General features: G+C 42.1%; 1 protein-coding gene across 2 annotated transcripts; it reads left to right on the top strand.

Annotated features, from left to right (window-relative positions):
• The first annotated feature begins 6,957 nt into the window (after nt 1-6,957).
• LOC140546890 (uncharacterized) lies at nt 6,958-10,230 on the top strand. 2 transcript variants are annotated; one of them, XM_072670341.1, is made up of 5 exons: nt 6,958-7,129; nt 7,417-7,677; nt 8,185-8,327; nt 9,846-9,955; nt 10,056-10,230. In XM_072670341.1, exons 1-5 carry the CDS (start codon nt 6,958-6,960, stop codon nt 10,189-10,191), a joined length of 822 nt encoding a protein of 273 aa, XP_072526442.1. In that variant the 3' UTR covers nt 10,192-10,230. The 2 variants fall into 2 exon arrangements, with proteins under 2 accessions (XP_072526442.1, XP_072526443.1); XM_072670342.1 differs by lacking the exon at nt 9,846-9,955 and having other exon boundaries at nt 10,056-10,170.
• The last annotated feature ends 601 nt before the right edge of the window (nt 10,231-10,831 follow it).

Genomic DNA, 10,831 nt, shown 5'->3' with positions numbered 1-10,831 from the left:
ATGCTTAAATGTAAACTGTGTGAATAGAATTGGCCAATAACAATGCTCTTCTGTAAACCCAGGTGCAGTCCAAACATTGGAGTTCCTCCGAAGACGTTTCTGGTGGCCAGGAATGGACAAGGACACATGTGCATATGTTACCTCTTGTGAAGTGTGCACCAAAAACAAGGCACGACGGTCCCGACCACCTGGCCTTTTACACCCATTGCCGACTCCAGCTTGTCTGTGGTCCCATGTGTCCCTGGACTTCGTGACTGGTCTTCCATCATCCAAAGGCAACACGGTTATAATGGTGGTCATGGACCGTTTCTCCAAGGCATGCAAGTTTGTTTATTTGTAAATGGTGTAAAAATGGATCCATAGCAATGGTTCTATATACATTGAGTAAAATGAGTGGACCAATAGGAATGCTTTTAAATAAACTGTGTGAATAGAATTGGCCAATAACAATGCTCTTCTGTAAACTCTATGCAAAGTATGGATCAGTGGCAATGCTTATTTGTCAACTGTGTGAAAGAAATGGACCAATAGCAATGCTTATGTGTAAAGTGCTTCGAAAGAGTGAACCAATAGCAATGCTTATTGCTGGGGACAGGGGTGCCTGGGATTCTGTGATCCCCTTATTCTAAAACAGAGATGAATGGATGATCAGATATATATCAATCTATTCATCTATTCATGAAGATGGATGAAAGAATGAATGAATGAAGGAATAGAGAGTTAGACTCATCACAAACAATATGAAGAATGAAAACAGACAGAAAGATAGAACATAGGGAGGAGGTGTGGATGGATGAATGGACTGAGGTTAATCTGATCTGCCCATCGATTAATAAAGATCAAAGAAGGAATGAATAAAAAACAGATGTTGTATGTATATTACTATACATAGATAGCAATCAGATAGAACAAAACGAGGAGGCATAGACGGATGGATGAAGGCTTATCCATCCATCCATCCATCCATATAGTGGAAATGTGATGTGGGAAACATGGCAGCGTTCCCATGGCAATGCTTATCTGTAAATTGTGAAAAGAATAACCACTATGAGTTTTAATACAGTAGCTGGATGGACAGATGAAAAAGACAGACAGACAGATAGACAGATAGATGAAGTTCTATGGAAATGCAGTGGGGCAGTGGTGGATGGGAATGTGAATAGATATCTGGAAGATTAGACAGGTAGATATATAACCAATAGCAAAGCTTATTAGTAAAGTGTGTAAAATGAATTGACCAATAGCAATGCTTATAGGTAATATGCTTATAGGTAGATAGATATATAGATAGATAGTGGATATATATATATATATATATATGTCTATCCAGTCATCTGTTAACAAAGATGAAAATAGAAATAAATAGATCAGAGGGAACAGAGGGATTGAGGTTTAACTGTACACAAATGGAAAATAGGTAGATAGAATAGTGTATGTAATAGATGTATGTATGTATGTATGTATCTCTTTATCTATCTATATATGCATTAATAAAGATAAAATAAGGAATACATGAAAATGGATAGGTAGGCATAATGAATCTAAAATATGAAATAGGCAGACAGATGGATAGATAGATCTTTAATTCTGAAAGATAGGTAAACAGGTCACCTAAAATATGAAAATGAAAAATGGATACATAAAAAGACAGACAGATATATAGACAGATATAAAATATGAAAAGTGGAAAAAGATTTAAGAAGATTAAGAACTTAATCTTAGTCTTAACATAACCCTTAACCTTAATCTACACGTTAATCTACACCTAGCTGTACCTTTAACCTACCCCTTATTCTACACCTAATCTTAACCTACCTTACCCTACACCTTACCCTACACCCAAACCTAACCTTCAACTCTTCTAATCTTAACCAAAGAGAAATGAGGAATCTTTACTGTTTCTTCATTGATGTTCATAAACAGCATAAATTTCTCTCAGCTGTTTTTCTGAGAACATGAACTGCAGCTTGTGTTTGTGTGTATTTTCCTCAACAGCGCTGAGCTTTTAGATTTGACTTTAAGAATGTTAATAATAACACTGTGAGATTCTCTACGTTCAGCAGTTAAACCTGTTAGAAATCAGACACAGCTATTTTTCTCTGAATTCTTATAAAAACCTTCTTTCTATGAGCAAAACTTCAGACCAGAGGTGAAACTTCATTCAGCTGAGTTTAATTATATCAATCTCTGCTTGGTCTCGGTGTAATCTGTAATTAGTCTTCCATTAATACACATGTACTCTTTACTTTTTATCATTTCCTTAAAAATGTTTCTGCTTAATAAATTCTACATTTCTTTATCAAATCAAAGCCTCACTGTGGTTTCTTTAATGTTTCTATTATTTATCATTTCTGTTACACATTTGTATTCATATTGTGCAATTTATTTATTAATAATGCTGCTGATGATTATTATTATATATATCCAATGTTTGTAGATGCCCCTTTTAACGCATGGTTACACCTATTGCACCCATTGCTGACACAGATGTTCAAATGCACACACAGCTTGTCTAGTCCCTGTAGAGAGGAACTGCCAATAGAATAGGACTCTGGTACTGATAAACAGAACCTACTAGCATCATACCTAATGCCAGACGTAGACTAGCATTTAGCTGTGGAGCAGGGGAACTGTGTTCTCTGGAATGATGGATGTTGCTCCATCCAGTACTTTTAAGATGAGTTGGGGAGATGAGGTGAGGTGAGGTGGTGATCATCCAACATCCTGACCTTACTAGTGAATTTCTACAGGAGCACAATCGAGAGCATTCTCTGTTACTGTACTACAGTGTGGTTCATTAGCTGCACTGCTGAAAGACAGATATTTAAGACTGCACAGCAAACTGTAGGAGCCAAGCTCCCAAAGCTGGGCACAGTTTATAATAGCTGCCTACATAAGAGGACTATCAATATTAGTAAGGACTGAACCCACCCAGGCTGTTTGTCCTCCTCCCATCAGGCAAAAGATACAGAAATGTCAGGACACACATCAATAGACTGAGAAACAGCTTATTCACCAGAGCTGTAGCCTCCATTACACCCTCCTTCCAACCCACACCATGTCAATTGGTGTTCTAACCACTGGGCTGCACTGCTTGGAGAGGCTGGGAGGCATGTGTGCTGTGGAAAATTACTTTTAAACATTGAAGTTATATAAACTGGTGCAACTGTACTTACCTAATCAAGCAGTACAGACTAATTAGAAAGAATTGTGCCTGGTTTTGTCCATTTAGATTATTTCAGAAAGAAATTCTAGAGGAAATGTTTGGACTGGTTGTGGCTATGCTTTGACTTCAAGATCTCTCTAATAAAAAAATAAAAAAGTTCTGCTCAGTAAGAAGTTCAGCACCCTGGACAGCTCCAGTAACGGGTCCCTGTTGGAGTCTGAGATTAAATGATCATCCTTAAGCACAGTGAACAGCCCAGCTAAATAATCAAGAAATCAACACACGTACTGATCAACAGCTGATCTGGAGAGTCAGTGATCTCCGTATACAATCAAACACTCTATTGTTGAGTGGGGCTGAATGTGTGAGAGGCAGTTCTCCTGCTAAAAATCACACTTCTGTACAGACTCTGTGCTTTAAAGACTCTATGAGGACTAACAGACTGTAAGAAACATGCACAGCTTGTTGCTGGTGTGTTCTACAGTAATGTGTGTGAACTCAGTATCTTTGGATGCAGGAACTCAGAAATACAGGCATTGGTTGGATCTGATTTTAAGCTGCTGATTGGCTCCCTCTTGTGGATCATTATGAGGTGACTCCCAAACTCAGGCTGTTTAAAATACTAACAGGATCTTCCTCAGAGGATTTTAAAATACTGACCAATCACTGATCAGACTGTGATATATACCATAAATATACACAACACACACCCCCACATCCCCACCATGTCAGTATATCTGTAGTGCTAAGAATGACCCACCACCCAAATACTGCCTGCTCTGTGGTGGTCCTGTTCTGCTAAGCATTGAAGAACAGGGTGAAAAGAGACAGATTTTATGGCTGCATCTTCTACAACCTTGCTAACATTCACATCATCTATAAAACGTTTTTAGGAATTGAAGTGTTCAGAGGAAAAGAGCTACAGTGCACATTATTACAGAATGATGTATATTATACATATATTTTAATAATAATAATCTGGACATCCTCAATCAATTACAGACATGACTTATTTAAGCTTAATACAGCAGTAAGACAATAGAAGTGAATCTGAACATTCCTGCAGTAAATTGAAGGACTTCTAGAGTGGGAAACTGTAGTTACTTTGGCACAGTTTATTTACGAGAGTTCGGTTCATGGAAGTGACAAACTGTGAACCGCAAACACTGTTGTTCCTATTTCAACCCACAAAACACACGTGCCAGGAGCGGCGGGCAGCCATTGCTGTGGCATCCGGGGAGCAGAAAGGGTCCTTGTCTGTGTCCTTGCTCAAGGGCTCAGTGGCCACTTGCCGAGCTCAGGTATTGAACCCACAACCCTGTCATCAATAGCCTGGAGATCTAACTGCTGAGCCACCACTGCCCAACTACAAGTATGCCCCTGAGCCAGACACCAGATTCTGTGAGCCAGACACCAGATTCTGTGAGCCAGACACCAGATTCTCAGAGTCAGACACCAGATTCTGGCATTTTCCTGAGGCCAGTTCATTAATATTCTTCGGCTTGCTGCTGCAATCACCAAAGATTTTCTATAGGTTTAAAGTCAGGTGACGGTGAAGGCCCCTATGGAATCTTCCAGGACGTTTGGGTATGTTGAGATCATTGTCCTGTTGGAAGGTCTGATGATGCCCAGGTTTCAGCTTCCTCACAGAAGGCATGATGTTTTCTTCAGGGTTTTCCTGATTTTTGATTGAACCAATCTTGCTCTCCACATGCTGCAGGATTCCAGTGCCAGAGGAAGCAAAGCAGTCCCAGATCGTCACCAAGCCACCGCCATGCTTCACTGTAGGCAGGGTGTTCTTTTCAGCATATTCTTCATTCTTCCCCCTTCAGACACCCTGCTGACCCATAGACCTGAAAAAAAAAAACAGAATCCACAGAACTACTATAGAATGAGATGCTTGGGCATCATCAGACCTTCCAACAGGACACTGATCCCAAGCATACCTCAAAGCCCACCAAGGCTTGATTTCTGAAGAATCCTGGGAGATTCTTGAGTGGCCATCACAGTTGGTTGACTGTTGAACCTCATAGAAACTCTTTGGTGGGATTTCATAAAAGGCAGTTGCAGCAGCAAACCAAGACTATTAGTAATCTGGAGGCCACTGCCCATGAAGAATGGACTAAGGAACCTAGTGTTGATTCAGAGCCTTCATGAAGTGATACTGCTGTGTCTTTAGTAGTGGAGCTGTTAGCTGTGAGTGTACCTGTGGTCATGGTTCCTTTATGGCTTGTTGTCACACAAGTTTTTGAGATCTCTTCATATGATTGAGGAGACACCACCCTACACCGCCTGATACCATTGAAATAAAGGTTGCTGACTCAATTGAGCCCTGTGTTTTGGTTGTCTCTGAGCCTCGCTGCTTATCAGGTCATGGTGGCCATGCCCATTTCTCCAGAGGCTTGCCCAGAGTCCTTACTGTCATCTAAAGCAGCTGAGGTCTGCTGTAAATCCTGAATTCATATAAACATCCTCACACATCTCTGGTTCTGCTCTCCTCATTTTGAAACAAGTAGAAAAATCTTTGGTTTCATTGCAGACTACAATCCTCAGAGCCTCCAGCTCTCAGACTGACTCAGTGTTTGTGGTTTGTGTAATATATATATATATATGCTGCTCTCAGGACAGGAAGTTGAGGCCTCAGGTAGTCGGCAAGAAGCACAGAGCGTTCTCACAAGCCCACCTCTCAATCTGCTCTCTTGTGTCTCTGCAGATTCAGTTTATTGAACACCTTGTAATGTGTGTGTTCTCTGTGTAGGAGGTTTAACTGTAGTCCCTCTTTAAGGATTCAGGGACTATATGTGTGTTTGGAGACTCTCTGAGTGACGGCATTCAACTGTATTCACACTCTCTCAATATTGAGTTCACACATAAACTCATAATAATGACTTTACCCATATTCACAGTTGATTCATACTGATGTGTGTGTGTGTTTCTTGTGGTCATCATTTATTGCTGTGAGCTCTGTGAAAAAACACATAGAAATAATAAATAGGAAGCTAAAACACAGAGGACGTGGCTGGGCTTAGGCTGTGTAGGTTAAAGGCACAGTAGTGTGGTCTCGGTTTCAATTTCCAGTAGAACTTCACCTTGACCTAATAACCTTGTTGATTCACACTGAGAGCTGAAATGAAGGTGTTAATGAGGATCCCTTTAAAGAAGACGCCATCGTCACTGGGCCTGAGAGTGATCTTGGGTACACTGGACTGGACTGTGGGTATGTCCAGGTGTTCCATACATACTGACTGTAGAATAAAGATAAAAGGGCTGGTCTGTCTGGTCAACAACACACACTAAAGTGACATCTGACTTGTTGAAGTGTGTGCATTACCTAATAAACTGACAACTCCTGTAAACCTGAGGATTCACTTCTAATAGTGGTGCTACAGTAGTGAGACTTTCTGCTTTACAGATGAGGAATTTAAAGGTGAATTTGAAGACCACCTCTCTTCAGAACCAGGACCCTCTCACACCCCTGCATCCTCACTTACCCCCACACACCCTCATGCTATTTAGAAATCTGAACAGACATAAAGAAGCTAAACTCAGATTTTATTATAAGATCTCATAAATGTAAAAGTGTATGAGGGTGAGAACCAGCTTTACGAAAGAGCATGAGGAGCTCTGCTGCATTCACACCTCCAGCACACACAGGAAACTGTTCTCAGGGCTCGGTGACTTCCTTTACTTAACACCTCTAATGCAGTTAAACTAGCCGAGCCGTGCAGCAGTGCTGTAGTGTTCCTACAGAGACGCAGTAATTCAGTGTTTCAGTCTTTCAGAGATTAGAGATGTCTCTCAGTGTTTATGATGAAGTGATTGGAACTGAGGAGCTGAACAGAGGAGATAGGGTGGAGATGGTGGTGGAGATCTATGAGAGCGCAGACGCTGTTAGAGGACATGACCCCAACACAGAGACAGAGGCCGTCAACACGAGGAGGAAGCTACAGACACAACAAGCAGGTATCATTACTAATCCTTTATTGAATCTCTTCTTTTAGAGACAGTAAATACTAGAATACTGGAACACTGAGCTGTATTCTGTAGGAGCTCTACTGTAATGCTGCACTTCTGGACTAGGTGAACTGTTTTAGTGGTGGTAAAGAACAAGCAGCATTACTACAGTACAGCTATCAGTGCATCTTTGTCAATCCTTCTGTGTTCATCTCTTAGTCACTGGGGAGAGTTGACCTGTGTTTAAACAGTGATACTGGTTCTGACTGAAGCTCATGTATCTGTTTTCCCCATAGAGAGTCACTCTGCAGGAAGCAGACGCTACAGACTGGCTGCAGTGTGTCTGGGGCTGCTGTGTGTTCTCCTGCTGACTGCCATCACACTGCTGTGGATCAACTTCAACAACCTGACTGCAGAGAGAGACCAGTTACACACCAGTAACACCAACCTGACTGCAGAGAGAGACCAGTTACACACCAGTAACACCAACCTGACTGCAGAGAGAGACCAGTTACAGGTGGAGAGAGATGGGCTGCAGAGAAGGCTTTCTGAACTGGGTCAGTGATTAACTGTAGTTCTTAATTACACTCACTGACCACTTTATTAGGAACACCATTGTAATACAAGGGGTCTCAGTTTAATCCATGAAAGATCTTCACACACCATCACACTAAACATCAGGTTGATCTGTTGACTCAAGGTCAGACTGGTTCCATGAATTCCTGCTGTTTATGAACTCGGCACTGGAGTGAGGGCAGCAAGTACTGAAGTGAAGACTAACTCACACTCTTGACCTGTGTCTGCATGATTTTAATGTGTGCTGCTGCCACGTGATTGGCTGATTGGGAGACTGGGGGTTCCATAACTGTTCCTAATAAAGTGTCTGGTTCAGTAGAGGCTCTAGTGATTGATTACAGTTCTTAGCTGAAGAGCTGAACTTCATTCCATTAGATGATGAAACAGAGAGACTGAAATATGATATATTATATTTGATATTAATGGAGAATATGAATGATCTTGTATTTAATCGAGGAAATGCAGAGAAATATGTATTTGATCTGTAGGAAAAGCCACTCAGGATGGATGGATCTACTTCAACTCCAGTATCTACTACATCTCTACTGAGGAGAAGAGCTGGAGTGAGAGCAGAGAGGACTGCAGAGAGAGAGGAGCAGATCTGCTGATCATCAACAGCAGAGAGGAACAGGTGAGAGAGAGAGGATGTAAGGGGTAGCTCTAGGGCAAGGCCTCCTCCTGCCACCAGGGGGAGGCCCCGAGTCACCCCAGCTAGTGATTGAGCCCAATTCCCCACACCTGGGCGGTAGGCTATATAGGCACACAGATCCAGTTGCCCCACTGCTGGATCTTTTGATTCTGGTGGTGTGTGTGTCTGTGTGCCTGTGTAGTCTCGAGGTGAAGGCTGAGTGTGTGTCACTCCCCTTCATGTGTCTCTACCGAGTCTGTCTCCCTGTGTCTGTGCAGTGTGTGTGTGTGTGTGTGTGTGTGTGTGTGTGTGTGTGTGTGTGTGTGTGTGTGTGTGTGTGTGTGTAGCACTCATACACTCGTGTACCAGAGGAAGGCAGGAGTGTCTGTCTTCCCTGGTGTGTGTGCCCGTGTGTGTGTGTATGTGTGTGTGTTTGCACACATACACTCGTGTACCAGAGGAAGGCAGGAGTGTCTGTCTTCCCTGTAACTTCTCAGTTTTCTGGTTTCTTTTGGGAGATCCTTTTGCCCTCAGTTGTATTTCCCTCGAGTTAAAGAGGTAGCCAGTTCTCCCCTGATGTCCTTTGTTTGTTTATTAAACCCATCCCTTTTTAAGTTTCATTTGTTGGCTGCTTTCATAACTGCCACTTTGGTGAAGCGGCAGAGCGTCAGTCTCGTGACGCGGCGGCCTGAGTTTGAGTCCCGAGAGGCTTTATTTTTCATTTCCGGTTTACCTGCTCTAAGATTGAAAGACTCTGCACTTGGGCCCGTTTGTCACGTGATCGTGGTAGCTCACTCAGTAGCGCGCCGGCCCGCCAACACGGTTCAAACCCCACTGTAAGTGAGCACCACATTACAGAGGATGGGGGATGGGGAGGAGGGGGGGTCAGAAATCAGAATGTACTGTTAGTCAGTCAAGTTGTTGATTGGTTGGTTAGAACACAAGAACAGAGAAGAGCATTGTTAGAAGAACACAGATCAGCACATATAGAAGAACAGTTAGAAGAACAGTTAGAAGAGCACAGTTAGAAGAACAGATCAGCACAGTTAGAAGAGCACAGGGTTGAGTGCTGATCATCTCTGTAAACTCCAAACATGATGGATTAGTTCAGTTTACTTTAATGAGGGACTGATTAGATACACTGGGTGCTGGATGAGAACTGACTACACTAGACATCCTCAAGAAGAGCTTTAAAAACACTGACACTCACCCATACACACATCTCTCTCTCTCTCTCTCTCTCTCTCTCTCTCTCTCTCTCTCTCTCTCTCTCACACTCACACACACACACACACACACACACTCACTCATCAGATCAAAGTGTGTTTATTAGCTGATCAGTGTTTATTCCACTCTCAGACAGTCTAAGATCTTCACACAGTACTGATGTTCTCACAGGCTTCCTGCAGGTGGAAGAGTTCAAACTGATCACATGATCAAATGTGTGTATCTTTAGTCTGTGTGTGTGTGTGTGTGTGCTGGGTTGCTGGAAATGTGTGAGCAGTTATTGTACTTCAACAGGAGTTTATTATTAACAAGCTGAGAAGAGGTCAGGAAGGTTGGATTGGCCTGACTGACAGTGAAAGAGAGGGGGTCTGGAAATGGGTGGACGGCTCAGCACTGACCACTGAGTAAGAGAGCACTGAACTGAACTCTGATCATGATGTAGTTACTGACTCTCACTCCTCACTGCTCAGATAAACACACTGATCCTCTGATTCTCTCTCTCAGATTCTGGAGAACTGGAGAACCCAACAGATCAGATGAACACTGTGTCATAACTGGATATTGGTCTGATCCTGTAAAGAACTGGGCTGATTTTCACTGTAATCATCAGTTTGTTTGGATCTGTGAAAAAGAATATTAGTGTGTATATATAGTGTGTGTGATTGTTAGTGTGTGTGATTGTATGTGTGTGTGTGTGATTGTGTGTGTGTGATTGTATGTGTGTGTGTGTGATTGTGTGTGATTGTGTGTGTGTGATTGTATGTGTGTGTGTGTGATTGTGTGTGATTGTGTGTGTGTGATTGTATGTGTGTGTGTGTGATTGTATGTGTGTGTGTGTGATTGTATGTGTGTGTGTGTGATTGTGTGTGATTGTGTGTGTGTGATTGTATGTGTGTGTGTGTGATTGTATGTGTGTGTGTGTGATTGTGAGTGTGTGATTGTGAGTGTGTGATTGTGAGTGTGTGATTGTGAGTGTGTGTGATAGATAGTGTGTGTGATAGTCACTGTTTAAGAGATTGTAGTCTGGAGCTTCTGTGGTGCTCTAGTGCCACCTGCAGGTATCATGATGTAACTGTGGGGGGGTTCTAACTTTTTCCTCAGAGGAAAACTGCATTTCTATTCATTAAATTCTACATATCATTTCTAAAGACATGTCTAGAGTCATAAGTTAGATTACCTCAGTCTCTTAATATTGATCAAATGATACAGTAGCTGGATGGACAGATGAAAAAGACAGACAGATAGACAGATAGATGAAGTTCTATGGAAATGCAGTGAGG

Source organism: Salminus brasiliensis, chromosome 24 (assembly GCF_030463535.1).
Source record: "Salminus brasiliensis chromosome 24, fSalBra1.hap2, whole genome shotgun sequence".
Taxonomy (NCBI): domain Eukaryota; kingdom Metazoa; phylum Chordata; class Actinopteri; order Characiformes; family Bryconidae; genus Salminus; species Salminus brasiliensis.
Note: the sequence above shows the minus strand (reverse complement) of the source record. Positions and strands in the feature narration are given on the sequence as shown.

Coding starts and splice junctions, on each gene's coding strand:
- LOC140546890 (XM_072670341.1), top strand. CDS start 6,958: ATGTCTCTCAGTGTTTATGATGAAGTGATTGGAACTGAGGAGCTGAAC. Junction 8,328..9,845: donor TCAACAGCAGAGAGGAACAG/GTGAGAGAGAGA, acceptor GTACTTCAACAG/GAGTTTATTATTAACAAGCT. Junction 9,956..10,055: donor GGCTCAGCACTGACCACTGA/GTAAGAGAGCAC, acceptor TCTCTCTCTCAG/ATTCTGGAGAACTGGAGAAC.